At 45.0% G+C, this 17,137-nt stretch overlaps 1 protein-coding gene across 11 annotated transcripts in view; it reads right to left on the bottom strand.

The window, feature by feature from the left end:
• The window catches only part of xdh (xanthine dehydrogenase), a 100,037-nt gene that overhangs the window by 43,956 nt on the left and 38,944 nt on the right, over nucleotides 1-17,137 (bottom strand). For all 11 annotated transcript variants that reach the window (XR_009514458.1, XR_009514457.1, XR_009514459.1 and 8 more), the window contains 7 exons: nucleotides 16,522-16,673; nucleotides 14,795-14,888; nucleotides 14,596-14,705; nucleotides 12,168-12,352; nucleotides 9,185-9,356; nucleotides 8,054-8,143; nucleotides 5,230-5,399 (listed from right to left, as the gene is read on the bottom strand). Coding sequence is in view for 8 of the 11 variants with exons in the window: in XM_059982751.1 (XP_059838734.1) it covers nucleotides 5,230-5,399; nucleotides 8,054-8,143; nucleotides 9,185-9,356; nucleotides 12,168-12,352; nucleotides 14,596-14,705; nucleotides 14,795-14,888; nucleotides 16,522-16,673 (973 nt within the window). In the remaining 3 variants the exon portion in view is untranslated. The remainder of the gene's footprint in view (nucleotides 1-5,229; nucleotides 5,400-8,053; nucleotides 8,144-9,184; nucleotides 9,357-12,167; nucleotides 12,353-14,595; nucleotides 14,706-14,794; nucleotides 14,889-16,521; nucleotides 16,674-17,137) is intronic.

Here is a 17,137-nt window from a genome sequence, read left to right as displayed (position 1 = left end):
TCAAGCAGACAGAACAGAAAACATGCAGGATGAAAATATGTAATATATACGCGTTGCTTCTCCACAATCCCAACAGTGTGCAAGTGTAATGTTACAGGATGCTTTCACAAAACACAAAAGCTGTTACTGTTCTCCAGGGAAGGGAATTTGCCATCCTTACCTAGTGTGACCTACTTGTGACTCCACCACCAACCTACTAACACTCAACTACTTAAAGTGAGCTGAATATAGCTAGTCCAGGGGCATCTTGGGAAGGGAACAAATGCTGGCCAAGCCACTGATGCCCATGCCACATTAGTGAAAAGATAAATAGAAACTCGGGGTCTTGTTATGCAATATATAAAGGCCGCTATAATGTATAATGTATGAACTTAGCCCCTTCACCATCACTGAGGTTTTAACTGTTAGTAATAGCACTGGGTGAAACTGAGTATTGCGATTTTATGGACACATTTACAGACAGCAGTATTCTTTAAAGTTGATTCAAGTTTTCTCACTGTCTTTGATAAGATGCACCCAAGATGGTGCTAACCGGAACTAGAATCCTCGGTATCAGAGCAAAACATTGGAATAGTTTGAGCATTCATCAATAGTCAGAGAAAGAGATCAAATAGGCTGAGCATCTGTGATGGTGAATGTTGCAACGATCAGTGCTAAGGCTCCAGCTATTCTCAATCTATGCCAGTAATTTGGATGAAGGGTACAGTACACAGTAAAAATGAGGCAACGTTTTTCAGGGCCATGGTGTTACTTGAAAACAGTACAAAAACTACACTGACCTACGTAAAAACAACACAGACAAAAAAAACTACACTAGACTCCAGACCTACCCAGGACAGCATAAAGTGCACAAAACAGTGCAGGCATTACAATAAATAATAAACAAGACAATAGGCACAGTAGAGGGCAGTAAGTTGGGGTCAGTTATAATATATCCAGATTTGCTGTAGGGTGTCAAGAGACGGCAGAGGTGTATCAGGGCAGATTGGGCTAAGTGTAAGAGCAAGGATGTGACAAGTGAAACATTATGTGGAAAATGTGAGTTCATCAACTTCGATAGTAGATATGCTGTAGAATTTTTTTTTAAACGTGGGATTGAAAGACGTTGGAGATCAGAGAGTCTCTGGATATTTGCACATGAATTACTTCAAGTTAACATGAAGTAAATGAGAAGGCAAACTTTGACCTTTATTGCTAGATGTTTTGAGCATCAGCAAAGAGATGTCTTGCTCCAATTGAATAAAACTATAGTTGAGACAAAATCTGGAAAACTGTGTTCATGTCTGATATCCTAACATGAGGGAAGATAAGCCTATGATAGGGGGAATGCCATGAAGGTTCATCGGATTGATCTTTGAGATGCGGCTGGGGTTTGAGGGTGGTTGAGGAAAGGTGAGATTATTATATGAGGATCAAATAGATTAAACCTATATTCTCTGGAGGTTAGAAGACATGAAAGGGCTAAATTGAGAGAAGGCCAATTACAGCATATTAGACAGGAACCAGGGAGAGCTGGGAGAGGTTGTTTGAAAGTAAATCCACTTCCGATATGTGGGAGACCTTTAGATGCGAGTTGCCTAAGAGTTCAGGACCAGCATGTTCCTGTGAGGATGGATAATAAAAACGGCAAGCTTCAGAAAAGATGGATGACCAGAGATATTTTAAGTTTAGTCAAGAAGAAAAAAAGTTACGTGACTGAAATTAGTCAAGGTTCCTGTGAAATATAAAGGTAGCAGGAACAAACCAAGAGCAAGAAATTAGGAGGGTTAAAAGGGCTCAGGAAAAGTCCCTGTCAAGTAGAATAACACAGGATCCCAAGGTATAATGTACAAATATTAGGAACAAGAGGGTAGCTAGGGAAAGGATGGGTCTACTCAAAAACAAAGGAGGGAATTTATGGAGCCAAAGGAAGTGAGTGAGATCTTTAATGAGTAATTCACCAGTTTTTGCTGAGGAGTAGGAGATAAGAGTGAGATCAGAAAGGGGTTTCTTGTTATTCTAGGTCATGTCAATATTATCAAGGAGGGCATGTTGGATGTCTTGAAAATTAAGTGGACAAATCCCTAGGGCTACAGAGAATAGCCAATGTTGATCCATTGATTCAGAAGGGCAACAGGGGCAAACCAGAAGTTATAGGATGCTAAACCTTACATGATCGATAGGGAAATTATTAGAGAAGATTCTTAAGGATGGGATTTTCTCACATTTCGAAAAAGTATGGTTGGTAGGGGTGGTCAGTTCAGGAGCGGTCCTGTCTCACAAATTTGATTGAGTTTCTTGAAGACATGACAAAAATGACTGATGAACTAGCAATAGAATTGAAATTGGTATTATTGTCACATGTACTGAGGTACAGTACTGTGAAAAGCTTGTCTTGCATATTAACCATACAGACCAATTCATTATGCATTACATTGACTTTGAACAAGGTAAACTAAGGGTGAGAGTAATTGGCAATAAAACATGTGAAAAGGTCCCTCATGGAAGACTAGTTGAGAATATTAAGCCACATGGGATCCAAGGTGAGTTGGTAAATTGGATCCAAAGAATTGGCTTGGTCAAGGAAGATCATAGGTAGTCACAGAGAACAGCAGAGCTGTGAACAATGGCACCTTCTTTGTAGTTTTAATAAAAGGTATATATTGTATAATCTCCATTGGTTGGGGTCAACCATGGATGCTGTGTTTCAGCTGTCTATGTGATACGCAAGCCAGGGCAATACCGTATGGAGAGTAAGATGTTTCCCATGTTGCAGTGCCCCCCCCCCCCACCCCACGCAGCTGATGAATCCAAAGGAAAGCAGAGACTGATACAGTTCAGCACTGGCAGCATCACAGGAACTGCCAGTCAGCATTGAGCTCATTGTAAGACTGCCTTAGGGACTCCAGCTGCAAATTTTCCCCTGGGGTTTACTTCCAAAGCCTTTCCCATGAGCGGGTATAGCCGCAAGGCCGTGAAGGTACGAGATCAAAGTTTTCCTTCTCCTAGATGATCTGCCAATCACGGCTGACAAGCCCCATCTGCCTGAAACAACTGGTTTTAAGATGCCAGTAACCCGCCTTTGCCCCTTCTCCTGTCAGTAGAAACTGTTCCACCAGACTTAGTCACTAAGCTGCACGTGAAGCCAAGAGCTAGACTTCGTTTTTAGAGTGTATTTGAGACGCACAACATCGGGACCATTTAATAGGTAGTGGGAGCTTATCCTCACTACCAACACTTGCTATAACAACCCTAAAGAACCAATATAGTAGTGGGAAAAAAAACACAAAATGCTGGCAGAACTCAGCAGGCCAGACAGCATCTATGGGAGGAGGTAGTGACGACTTTTCGGGCCAAAACCCTTCATCAGGAGTGAGTTTACATGGGATGGTCGAGGGGGGATAAGAAGTGGGGGGAGGGATAAAGTAGAGAGCTGGGCAGTGATAGGCTGGAGTGAAATGGGCTAGGGGGAAGGTGGAGAATTATGGGAAATAAAAGAGAAAGAAAGGTAGGAATGGGGGGGGGGGGGAGGAGATTATAGTGAGGGGGGAAAAGAGAGAGAAAGAGAACCAGACTAAAATAATAGATAGGGATGGGGGTGAGCGGGGGGCAGGGGTATCAATGGAGGACTGTGAGTTGAATGTTCATGCCGGCAGGTAGGAGGCTAACTCACAGACCTCCATTGATACCCTTGCCCCCCCCCACCCCCATCCTTATCTATTATTTTAATCTGGTTCTCTTTCTCTCTCTTTTCCCCCCTCACTATAATCTCCCCCCCCCCCAGCCCTACCTTTCTTTCTCTTTTATTTCCCATAATTCTCCACCTTCCCCCTAGCCCATTTCCCTCCAGCCTATCACTTCCTAGTTCTCTACTTTATCCCCCTACCCACTTCTTATCCCCCCTCGACCATCCCATGTAACCTCACTCCTGATGAAGGGTTTCGGCCCGAAACGTCGTCACTACCTCCTCCCATAGATGCTGTCTGGCCTGCTGAGTTCTGCCAGCATTTTGTGTTTTTATTTATTTCCAGCATCTGCAGATTCACTCGTGTTGCCTTTCAATATAGTAGTGACTTGGATGAAAATGTAAGTGGCTGTTCAGTTAGTTTACAGATGGCATGAGCATTTGTGGAGATGTGGATTGTGAGGTAGGTTGTCAAAGGATACAACAAGATATAGCTCAGTTGGAAATCTGGATGAAAAATGTCAGATTAGAGTTTAATCCAGACAAAGTTTGGCTTTGTTTGGAGTCCTGGGGTGTTGCTCTGGATGCATTAAAGATATGGAAGCTTTTGAAAAGGTCTGGGAGCCATTGTTGCCTGGATTGGAGTGTGTTAGCTACAAGGAGATATTGGAAATATTTTTTCTGGAGTGTTAGAGACTGAGGGATGGGATAATAATTGATAAGAAGCATAGATAGTATAGAATCTTTGTCTTCATTCCAGGGTGAATATGTCAACTACTGGAGGACATAGGTTTAAGGTGAAAGGGGAAAATCTTAAAAGAAGTTTATGAAGTCCATTTTTTTAAAATGCACTGGGATGCACTGCCAGAGGCAGCACTGACAGCAGAGATAATAATAACATTTCAGAGCATTTAAACAGACAAGTGAATGGAGGGATTTGGACAATGTGCAGGCAGATTGAATTAGTTTAACTTGGCATTAAGGTAGGTACAGAAATTGTGGGCCGAAGGGCCTGTTCCTATGCTGTACTGTTCTATGTTCTCTGAGAAGTATTCTCAGTGTAAATGTACAAAATTCTTACAGAGCTTGACAAAAGAGTCTCAGAGTTTATGTTCCCTGGCTGAGATGTCCAGAACCAGCAGGCAACATCTCAGTTTACAAAAAATACCAGTAATTTAGAACCTGATTCTGATAAGATGTTGGCAACTCAGAACAGAGACGAGATTAAAATTCTCATCCCAGGTGCAGAGGGGAGATTTTAGGGGACTGAGGAATCAGTGCAAGGATTAGTGCAGAAGTGAGCAGTAAGACCAGTAAGTCATGGTCTTACTGAATGGTGGAGCAGACAGGAAGGGCTGAATGGCCTACTCCTGCTCCTGTTTCTTTAGTCTTTATGTTCAAAGCAGCATGATAATTTTTTTCTGGATTGCTAATTCCAGTGCATAACCACAGTACTATGAAGCCCCACACTAACTGAATCTTGCAATGTGTAATATACATGTAACATACATACTCTGTGGCCTGTTGATTATCCCCTGGGTCACAGGAGTGGAACGAGGACTTACCTGATCTGGGCGTGAGCTTCCGTGCTGGTCACTAGAGCCAGGTATAGCTCATTCTCAAAAACTGGCAGGTCATCGCAGTAAATGGCCTCCCCTGTGGCCTGCTTGAAGCCCGACAGATGCGGCAGTGGATGGCCAACCATATCCGATGGGAGTTGGCCAGGTGGGGCTCCCTGTGAAAGTACAATGAGAGAAGAGCTGGCGATCAGATCCAGAGATCGTAGCTCCATCACACTGTTAGTCTAACTCACCTTTCCTGAATCTCAGCAGCATAGACGGAGACCAAGATCATATTAGTCATAGAGAAAAACAATATTCAGCCCAGCACATCTACTCCCAACGCTGAGCACTCCAGTGCATCAATGCCAGCATTTGATCCTTAGCCTTATAGGTGATTCAAATGCTCAGCTAGACACTAGCACAATGTTCTTAGCAACTCTACTCCCCAGCAGTGTATTCTGCATTCAACACTCTCCGGGTGAGGAAAAGTTCCCAAACCCCTCTAAATCTTTTCCTGTTTACTCTAAGACCACGTCTCCCAGTTTTACCTACCTGTAACCGGAGGAAAAGGTTACCCTCCATAGCCCTCAACATTTCATATAGCACATGCACATTATTTCTTAACCTTCTGTGCCCCAGGGAAAACAGACCCAGTCCTTGTAGTTCTTCATTTGAATTGCGCAGCAGACTTGAGGGGTAGTGTGGCCTGCTGCTGCTGCTATTCTTGTATTCCTTGGCAGTCCAAGGACAGAAAGGGACTGCCTTCACCCACACAACTGTGAACCTTTATCATTCTCCGTCACAGAGAGGAACAGATGCTCTTCCTAAGCTGAGTTCAGTACAAACCTTGTCTGTAAGGGTCAATGGACACGGAGACAGCATGGGGAAATGAAGTTACATGATATCCATAGTCTAGTGGTCATTCTCGGATCATCCTTCTGTTGTTGCAATGCACGCTGGTGCCCTTATTCATCAAACCACCCCACACCCCATGTCTTTTCTTAACTAACTTGCAGAGAGGATCCATGATTGATTGATCTCTGCTGAATCATGTGGTAACAGCACCCTTACCCAGCCGTGATCTCAGGATGCGGCCTGTTTGAACGCCAGCTCTTCTCCCAGCGGAGTTTCACAGGAAGGAGGAGGGGGGTCATATCATCACAACTGAGCACAGAATGGATGGCTCTTTGGAACCACTGCAGTCTCTGACCTTTATTCCCATGGCAATACATGTAAAGCATTTGTAAAATGGCGATTTGGATCAACACTTCAATCCTGGTCTGTGATATATCCATGACTGATCAACCAAATTCCGTCCCCTACTGCGGCTTTGTCCACCTATCTCTTCAGTCTTACCCTCAGTACACTCCTAGTATATATTTATTAATTTGGTTTCGGGGCAGGTCATTGAAGGCCACCCTGCAGAGCTGAAAAATTTCCTCACGCAGAGGGTGGCGGATCTTCGGAATCCTCCATTCCGGGTTCTGAGGGGGCTCAGTCACTAAGTGATTCAGACCAGAGATTGATCAATTTCTTGTCAGTGGAATCAATGGATATGGGGTTAGTGTTGGGAAAAGGCACTTGCGTAGAAGATCAGCTATGATCCTGATAAACAGCAGACCAGTCTCAAAGCAGAAAATAGTTGAGCCCTACAGTGATTTTTTAATGCATTTGAGCAATACTGACAGGATAACTAGTTTTAATGAAAGTCTTTGAGGAATAACTAGTGCCTGGGTGACAGGAATGTCTCCTGCACTTCTTTGAAAGATTGGTGTTGAATGTCTGAAGTCCTTATAACATCTCATCCAAAAAATGGCATCCCAGATAATATTTTATACTAGCATGACTTTTCATACTCCAGCTCCAGGAGTGGTATTTGGACATGTATGCTTGTGACTAATAAAATATAATCTAAGCTAGTCCAACCACGCAGATGCCACAGCCAAGAAAGCATACAAACACTTTTCCTTCCTCAGGAGATTGAAGAAGTTTGGCATGTTCCCATTGACCCTCTCCAGTTTTCATGGGTGCATCATAGAAAGCATCTTATCTGGTTGAATCACAGCTTGGTGGGGCAACTCTCTGCCCGGGACTGCAAGGAACCGCAGAGAGTTGTGGACACGGCTCGGCACATCACAGAAACCAGGACCCTTCTTAAACTTCTCACTGCCCCGCCCACCCCATATATCTCCCATTGGGCCCAAAATACAAAAGCCTGAAAGCACATATCACCAGCCTCAAGCTCAGATTCTACTCCAACTGTTCTAAGACTGTTGAATGGACTTCTTGTATGCTAAGTTTGACTCTTGACTTCATAATTCATCCTTTCCAAGATTTACATCATATTAATGATTGCACAGCACCTGTTCTGTAACTGTAACACAGAATTCTACTTTGTATTGCTTTTCTCTTGTACTATTTTAATGTGCTGATGTAATGAATAGACCTGTATTCAGCTCACGTTAAACAAAGTTTTTCACTGTACCTTGAGTGAGAAACCAATCTATCAATGTACAATTTAATTTACCAGTTTAAAACACAAACATTAATTGATTAACTCAGGAATGGGGGGGTGAGATTTGATTTTGGAGGTAGCGATGAGACAACTTCTGTCGACAATTCAAGAGAAAATCAGGAAACTCGTTTTGCGGTCACCATGGCTTCTCGTTGCAGTCTTTCAGAGGGAACTGTGACCTGCAGGATTTACTCCAATCAATCTTCATTACGGATTACTTGGGCGCTCTGCTCGTTCAGGAAGGTGCAACAACTTCAGGAGGACAGGATTACCTCTGGGAAGACCGACCGTTTAACTATGGGGTCCACTAACCTGAAACAGCTGCACAGAAGAGGTAGGTTCCTTGTGGAATAACTCAGTGGCACTGATGTATTCTGGTGAGATGGATTCCACGTGAAAATCCTAGAGGAGGGAGGGTGTAGTGGAAGGGGGAGAGAAAAAATCAAACAGTCAGTAACTAGTGAGTACGAACTTTCACCACACAATAGCAGTGCAGTAAGTAATTCTCTGAGTGATACTCTTTTCAGATGGTCTGGTTTGATACAGGACCACAATAGCAACACACTGGTGCTGCAGGTAGTGCAGTCGCCTCACATCTCCAGAGATCAGGGTGTGATCCTGACCTCTGTTGCTGCCTGACTGCAGTTTCAATATTCTCCTCTGTTCTACCTAACTCTTCCTCGCTTTCTGCTTAACAGAAGATTAACTTGCCTCTTATCTCTTCCGTCTCCAACTGTTCTGGTTTTTGAATTCCTCTCCGAATCATCTTCTTTGTGCATATTTTTAACTGAGTTCGGGCAAACATGCCAGAATTTTTATGGGAGCTGGGATCCCCTGTATCTGGTAACATCTCAGAAAGATTATTTCTCCCCCATCTCAAGAATGATCTGATAGCCACATAACACACGGGGAAACACATTCGTAATCCCGTCAGCAGACAGTGAGCGGAAAATGATAAACTGCACATGCTCAGTATTCACTGCGTTTTCTGATTTTATAACGTCACTGAGCCATTGCCAAAACACTTCAGGTTGAATATCCTTTTGCTGTAGGTGACTGGGGTTGTCCTTATGCAAGTAAACCACATGCACTCACAGTCGGAGAAATTACCCTGTTCTTATCGGAAGATGTTGCTACTGTTTTAAATGATGAGCTGGGTTAATGTAGTTATGGACACAACTTGTAAGAAGTCTGTAGGGTAAACAAGCATTCTTCTGTAAGATACAGCTTGCCCTATCTGTCCGTCCCCTCCTAAAGCTATTTGTTGGCGACAAAGCCAATAAGTCACAGTGCACTATCTCTGCACCAGTTGTCCAACCTCAACAGTGAGACAAACCACGTGCTTCAATCTCACGGAAGTGCTCAATGATCCCCAAGGCACAAGAGTCAGGCCATGACCTTTGAGACTGGCTGTGTGATAAGCTCACTGCCGTGGCTACGTACACCCTTGAAGTCTTGTCCCAGTTTCTGTAGCACGCTGAGGTAGAACTTGAAGAAGAAGCTAAGGCTCAGGGTACGTCGGAATTGCACCATCCCACCAGGAGCGGAGGGCGAGAGCGTCAGCTCAGACGCAAGCAGCGAGCAGCCGTTCTGGAGGAGCTCCTCATTCCACTGCCTAAATGGGACAGAATTGAAAGATTAGGTGGAAGAAGGATACATATTTAATATAGTGTTTCCCCTGAGGATGTAAGTTTATATCTACCTCCAGTTGCCCAGTACAATTACAAAATAATGCAACCCAAGAAGAGGCCATTCATCCTTCATAGCCATGCTGTTTCTGCCATCAAATTACTACAACACCCTCACCTCATGATCCACAACTTTGGAAAAGCCTCCAAGGATTTATCCAATTTCCCCTTTGTAAGTTACCATTAAAGCTGCTCTACCACCAGTGAATCCCAGTTGCTGTTGTTTTACCCGAGAACTTTGGGTTCTCAGTACCACCCCCATTGCAATGTCACACTCCAGTTCTCTTATGAGTGTCGACCCAGCTCGTGTTTGTACCTCCTGTCCATTACTCAGAGGCATGTGATGTCCAGGGATAATTGAATTTCCCTCCAGCCACTCTCGTGGGGTCAACACACTTCCACCTGCCCCATAGGGACACTCTACCCCCTCTTTAGATAGAGGCTATAAATTCTGACTACTTTACGGGTTACTATACAACACCATCTAAAACAAGTTAATATAATAATCTACTGGAGTAAGAGAACACCTTTCACTTTGCTGAGGAAAATTCAGAAAGATGAGCAGTTGTTAACTGGCGAGGCACTTGGGAGTCCTTGTAATTAAATCACCGTAAGATAATAAGTAGGTCATCAGGCAGCTGGTAATGTTAGCCTTTATTGCAGGAGGAGCACAGCAACCCCTGGAGGAACTCAGCAGGTCAGGCAACATCTGTAGAGGGAGACATTTTGGGTGAAGGCCCTTCACCTGGGCTGGAAAGAAAGCGGGAAGTAGCCAGTATAAAAGGGGAAGGGAAGGTGGTGATAGGGAGATGAATGCAGGGATAATGTCAGAAGCTGGGGGGGTGATAAGTTGAAGTGGCAAAGAACCCCATCTGCCTATCACTCTCTCACCAAGATCCACCTATCTCTTGTCAGCTGTTGCTCCACCCTTCCCTCCACTGTCCCTTCATTCTTTCCAGTCCAGAAGGATGATCTGGACCCGAGAGATCATCTGCCCATTTCCCTCCACAGACGCTGCCTGAATTGTTGAGCTTTTTATGTTGCTCCAGATCCCAGCATCTGCAGAGTCTGACGTCTCCTTTATTGCAAGAAGAATCAGAATAGAGACATCATGTCCTATTCAGATAGAGGCCCAGTTAGACTGCGTGTAGAACGTTGTGTGCAGGTCTGGTCTCCCGACACAAGATAGAAACAACTTGCACTGGAATGAGTGGGGTGGAAGTTCACCAGTTTGATTCCAGGAATGGCAGGTTTGTCATACAGTGTGTGGAGAGATTATAGCAGAGTGGAACTTCACTTTAGAAGATTGAGTGCCAATTTTGTTGAAACGTATAAAATTGTTAAGGGATGTATCAGAATAGCTGTATAATCCATGTTTCCTCTGCCTAGGTGTAGAGAAAAGTCACAGCCTGAAAATAGGGTGGCAGCCTTTGTTGACTGGAGTTCTTCATCTTGAAGATTTCTATCCGAGCCAGTGGTGGAGGTTGTATTGCCAATTATATTCAAGACAGGGACTGATATTTAGAAACCACAGAATTGGAGTGGTGGGGGGGGGGGGGTAGAGTGCAGGTAATGTTTAAGGTAGCTCTGACTCAAAGGGCTGAATAGCCCACAGACTACATGGTGTTTCTGAAGATACTGCAGCATCTACGGTTTGGTTTCTAAGCACTGGCATGTCCGATGTGGAGTTTGCATGTTTTCCTGTGACTGCATAGAAGTTCTGGGTTCCTCTTGTGTCCAGAGGCTATGCGGGCCAGCAGGTTAATTACCCAGAGTGTAGAAGACTCAGGGAGAATTATGGGGCTGTTAATAGGCATATGAGAAAATATGTCACAGGGAACATAGTTGCCCGGAGAGCCAACATTTAATCAATAGACCAAATGATCTCCTACTGCTTCGTAAAGAACAATAATTATACAAAGGATCTGGAGGAACTCAGCAGATCAGGCAGCATCGACAGTAGAAAATGGACGATCAATGTTTCAGGTCCAGACCCTTCATCAGGACTTGAAAGAAAGAGGGGTAATAGCCATTTAAAAGGTTGAGGAGATGGGTGAAGCAAGAGCTGGTAGCTGATATGTGGATCCAGGAGGGGTCAACTGGGAATGAAATGAGAAGCTGAGAAGTGATAGGTGATCAGCAGAAAGGACTGAAGAAAATGTAATCTCAAAGGATAGAATAGTGGACCATAGATCAATGGGAGGGAGGGGAGAAGGAAAGTTGGTGAGAGGAGTATGTGTGTGTGTGTGTGTGTGTGTGATGGGATTGGGAGGGAAGGGGAGAAGGAAAGTTGGTGAGAGGAGTGTGTGTGTGTGTGTGTGTGTGTGTGTGTGTGTGTGTGTGTGTGTGTGTGTGTGTGTGTGTGTGTGTGTGTGTGTGTGTGTGTGTGTGTGTGTGTGTGTGTGTGGTGTGTGATGGGACTGGGAGGGCAGGGGAGATACAGTGATGGTAGCTGGTGGGATAATGGGAAACAAATGGAGCAGAGGAGAATGGTAGAGAAATTAATCGATGTTCATGCCTCCCTACCAAGGCACATTTTGAGGTCATGTGTGTCTGGCCCTCAGCCTGGTAGTAGAAGAGGCACAAATATGTCACTGTGGGGGAATTTCTCAGGCTACACACAGAGGGAATGGAGGAACTCAGCGGGTCAGTGAAATTTCTTTCCTGTGCTACCACAGCTCAGAAGAATATTATTGGATTGTGCTTTCAGAACCATTCCTTCTTTGATCGAGACTTACTTTCCAAGAAGCTCCTGGCACGTTTTCTTTGCAGACACGGTGGTTGGCCCCATGCCTCCATAGCTCAACCTCAACTCTTCTACAACGCTGCTCCCTTCCCTGAAAGCAACTCGCATCCCACAGTTCACAATGGCGATGTCATCCTCACGGCGCTGGGCTTGCTTGAATGCTGAAAAGTACTCTCCCTTGAACCAAACAGAGCAAGATCAGTGATCACAGTACTTCTGGTACTATGTCCTAATGGAGCCAGTAGCCCAGGGAATATGAGATGTAACCAACCACAGCCTCAAGATAGAGTTGTGACACAGAGGAGACACCAAATTATGAGCTGCATTGGAACAAAAATGAAAAAAAAGACATAGTTGGAGATAAAATGGTAACCATTTTAACTTAATGACCTTAAATGAGACTAGAGTAGTGCACTGGGGTCTGTGATAGGCCCATTATTGTTTATTATCTTTATCGATGATTTAGATGAGAATGTACAAGCCATACATAGTTTTCAGATGTCATTAAAAGAGTTACAGGTAGACTCATGCAAGGAAACTGAGTATGGATGTTGACAGATCGAACTTGGAGTATTGTGTTCAGTTTTGGTCACCTTGCTTTAGGAAAGATGTTATTAAGATGAGTTAAGAAAACATTTACAAGCGTGTTGCCAGGAATCGAGGTACTGTGTTGAACTGGCTAGGGCTTTATGTGTTGGAGTGTAGAACACTGTGGGGTGATCTTACAGAGGTGCACAAAATCATGAGGGACAGAGATAGGGTAAATTGAATCGGTCATTTTCCCAGAGTCAGGGTATGAAGAACTAGAAGGCAAAGGCTTAGAGGGAGTGGGGAGAGATTTAATAGGAACCTGAGGGCAATCTTTTCATTCAGAGGGTGGTTGGTATGTAGAGCGAGTTGCCAGAGGAAGTAGTTGAAGCAGGCGTGATAATACATTTTGAAAGAAACATTTGGACTGGTATATGGACAGGAAAGGTTTAGAAAGATATGGACCAAACACAGTCAAATAAGACTAGTTTCGATGGACAGGCACAATCTTGGCCTAAGGGCCTATTTACATGCTTTATGACTCCATGACTCTATGGGAGACCATCAGTAGTAACAACATGACAGTTAATGAAAACATGCTATGTGGGATCTTTGGGCTTTATTGGCACAATGGTTGCCTGGGCTTTGATCTGAAAACATTAGTTCAATTTGCACTGTAGTATTAGCAAAGTTCGATTCATTTATTTAAAGCATGAGCCAGGAACTCATCAGATCTCCATAAAATCGGTCTGGGTTGCTTAAGGGAAGGAATTCTGCCAGCTTACCTGACCAATGTGATCAGTGGGATTCTCACAGGACTTCCTTCTGACAGCCTGCACAGTGCAATGGGCAGCAAATGTCTGTGTCAGCAGTACCCGTGCCCCATGTAGAGAATGGCTGCAGTGTGTGGTGTGCACCATCTTACCAAGGCTGCCCTGAGTGCATTCCCCAAATCTGTGATCTGGAGGTACAAGGGTTCCAGGCTCACGGGAACACCCCGCTTACAGGTTCCCAGAAAGTGACTCACTATGCAGAATTGGAATATGTCACTAGACTTTCATTGTTGTTCTGGAACTGGATCTCTCTCTCTCCCCAAGAGCTCTGTGGAAGCACCTTCACCAGACGGAGTGCTGTACTTCAGTGGCAACACCATCTTCTCAAGAGGCAACGAGCTGAGTGCACTTCCCTGGACAATAGGATGCTGTGATGAGCAGGCCATGGAAAATGAATCAATACCACAAAGGTTTGCTCAGGTCTTGCCTAAATATCTGTCCAGATCCTGCTGCATATGGAAAACAGAACAAGTCCAGTGTTTCTTTTGCTCAATTAACTGAATAAATCAGGAAAATCCAGGGCAAATCCCCTAGCTGAGTGGGAATGTGAGGCCAGGTGCATGTGTGTGTAGATGGGGAGGAGGAAGGGAGAAGGTCTTCATTCAGGACTTTCCATCCCATGGTCAGACAGTACAGAAATAGATCTTTTAGCTCACCAACTTCACGTCAGATGTCAGGCATCCAGTTTGCACTAATTCTACTTTATCTCCTTGTTGCTCCATCAAATGGCCCCAATTCTACCACTCACCTACACACTAGGGAAAATTTATAGCTGCCAATTAGCCCAGTAATCTGCTCATCTTCGGGATGTGGGAGGAAACCAGAGCATGCAGAGGAAACTCATTCTGTCACAGGAAAGATGTGCAGACTCCATAGGACCATTGGAAACCAGAGACAGGGGGCATCACCAGTTGCTCCACAGAGCTGCTCACATAGGGCATCAAAACCGGCACTGATCTGGCTGATTGAACAGCCGGCCTCTCTGCCATAAACTCAGCACAGTTCTACACGAGGTAATTCACAAATGAGGCTCCTCATTCTTTTACAGCAGGTCCTCACCTTCCTTGTGTAAGGAATCTCCACGGAGACCAGGATCTCCTGCGGGTTTAATATGGTCTTCCTGTAGCCGGTAAAGAAATCTCCATCCATCTGCACAACGCGGGTACTCCCTGCAAACAGGTGGTCAAAGAGTGTGTGAATCACAGTGAGGACAGGAATTGGGCTGTGAAGCCTGTTTGGCCACCCGGGATTCTCTTACCTAGGGATGCCAGGGTAAGTAGACAACCAGAGGCCACAAAAAGGGGGTTGAGGTCTGAGATAGGGCTGGCAGTCATGATGTTCCCTCCTACAGCCTGGAAATGTCATGCAAAGGAAGAAGTTGTTATTGCTGAATGCTCACTGCTCAACTCTTTATGTATTAAAATCCACCCTCCACGCACCCCAACCTGGTGCATATACCTCGACCACTGACCATCAGAGGCCACGTAGATGACAAATGGCTAGTTATCCCTCTTCCAATCTGGAGAATTTCCAGCATGTTGTTCCAATTTCCTGATAGATCCAACACCAAGTAACTCTGCCGCCCCTATCTGCAGCCCAGCTCTCTCTGCTACGTAGTGGTATAGGCACAATCCCTACTGTGTACTGGGGAGATGTACAGAGAGAAAGATATCAGAGAGATGGAAGATCCTCTCCCAGGTCGTGGGGCTCCAGCAGTTCATTACTGAAAAATTAGAATATGTAGCGATTCTAGGAACTCCTCAGACTCAACCTTAACTTGTCCCTCAACCCCAATCCAAAATAATTAATCCCCATCTTAAATCCCAGTACAAAGTACCCATCCCAATTCCAGTTCATCTCCACCACCTCTCACTTTGACCCCAACTCACCCCATTTCACCTCCAGCACAAGGTACCCACCCAACTCATCCTAACAGCCAACTCAAAGTAACTCAATCCAAAAACACCCTCTCCCCTCCCCCACAACTTAACTACAAAGTGAATCATCCTCAACTCACCTTCAGCCCCTAGTCTAGGGTAGCCTAACCCCAACTCACTGTTCATTGTTTATCTCACCTCTTGCATTCACCTCAAGGGCATCCAAACAAACTGAGCAACCACCCTCTCCAAACCTAACACACCCTTATCTCAGATCAGGTCCCAAATCAAGGCAGTCCAACACAAATCACCTCCCACTACACTGGCTTGAGGTAACCCATCTCCAGCCTACCATTCATAACCCAAATGTAAGGTATCCATTACCAACTCAACTCCAACTACCCCAACTCAAGGTAACCCAACTCTAAACACCGCTCACTAACCCAACAAGGTAAATCATCCCCGGATCAACCACTTCTGCCACAGGATAACCTACCCTCAGCTCATCCCCTCGCTTGGACTCAACCCAGGAGAGCATTCCTAACAAAGTTCCCAACACCATGTCAAGTACTTCACTCCAAGGCTTTCCTCAGCAAATGGATCCCAGATCCAGTGTACTCTTGAACCCATGAACACACCATCATTACTCCATTTGTTGCATGATTTATTTTAGTAATTTATAGCCATTTCATGCTTTTGCTCTGTATTGCAGCCCTAAAACAACAAAGCTCACGCCATCCAAGTCCATGATAATAAATCTGATTTTGATTCTGATTCTGAATTTAAGAATCCTCACAGCCATTAAATCACCTGGCCCCTCCTCCAATTCCTGGGACCCTCTCTCCTCATGATCCCGCTCAACCCTCATTGCTACCCCAACCCCTACTTAACCTGCACCACCAGCAGTCCTCCATCCCCAGCTCAGAAACTCTATCCCCTAATTCCAAAACCACTCCCGTCTCTGGGATCCTCATTTCCAACGTGGGCTCCCACACCCATAAACCAAGTTTCACTCAGCACCTGCTCCATTCTCCCACTGCTCTCCTCGCGATCCATCACTGATCTGGTGAAGAGAGGCTGGTTCTCTACACCCTCATGAATTGCTCACCGCAACATTCCTGATCTGTTGCCCTGCAAACCACCGCAGCTGCTCCAACACAGCCCGGAAAACCTCTGTCCTGTAGCCAGGGAGCTCGTTCACAGCTCCTTTCAACACATTTTCGATGTGGGTCAGTGTGCATGCCGCTCCAAACAATATCCCTTGGAAAACAGCAGAGATATACTGTAATTACAAAACTGGATGGTTGTAATTCCATGATAGAAGCACAGAATCATACAGCACAGGTGGACATTTTGGCCCACCACGTCCATGTCAACCTTTACGCCCATCTATGCCAATCGACAGATAGCCACTGACCCATTCCTGCGCTAATTCATGGGCAGCGGGTCAGTGCTACTAAAGGGCTCTCTCCATTACAACCACAGGTGGAATGATTGGAAACTGAAATGGGATAGTGAGAGTGAGGGCGAGGGTCAGGTGAGGATGAGAGGAAAGGGAGGGGCAGCAAGCATAGGTGCTTAGGTGAAAAGACCCACATTCTCCCTGTGACACAGCTTTCCTCCCACATTCCAAAGACATGCTGAGATGTGAACTGCCCACTGTCTATTACCCCTAGTGTAGGTGGGAGGTAGCAGAAGAAGGGTGAGTGATGCCCGTGGAAGAG

This window comes from Hypanus sabinus, chromosome 10, assembly GCF_030144855.1.
Source record: "Hypanus sabinus isolate sHypSab1 chromosome 10, sHypSab1.hap1, whole genome shotgun sequence".
NCBI lineage: Eukaryota > Metazoa > Chordata > Chondrichthyes > Myliobatiformes > Dasyatidae > Hypanus > Hypanus sabinus.
Note: the sequence above shows the minus strand (reverse complement) of the source record. Positions and strands in the feature narration are given on the sequence as shown.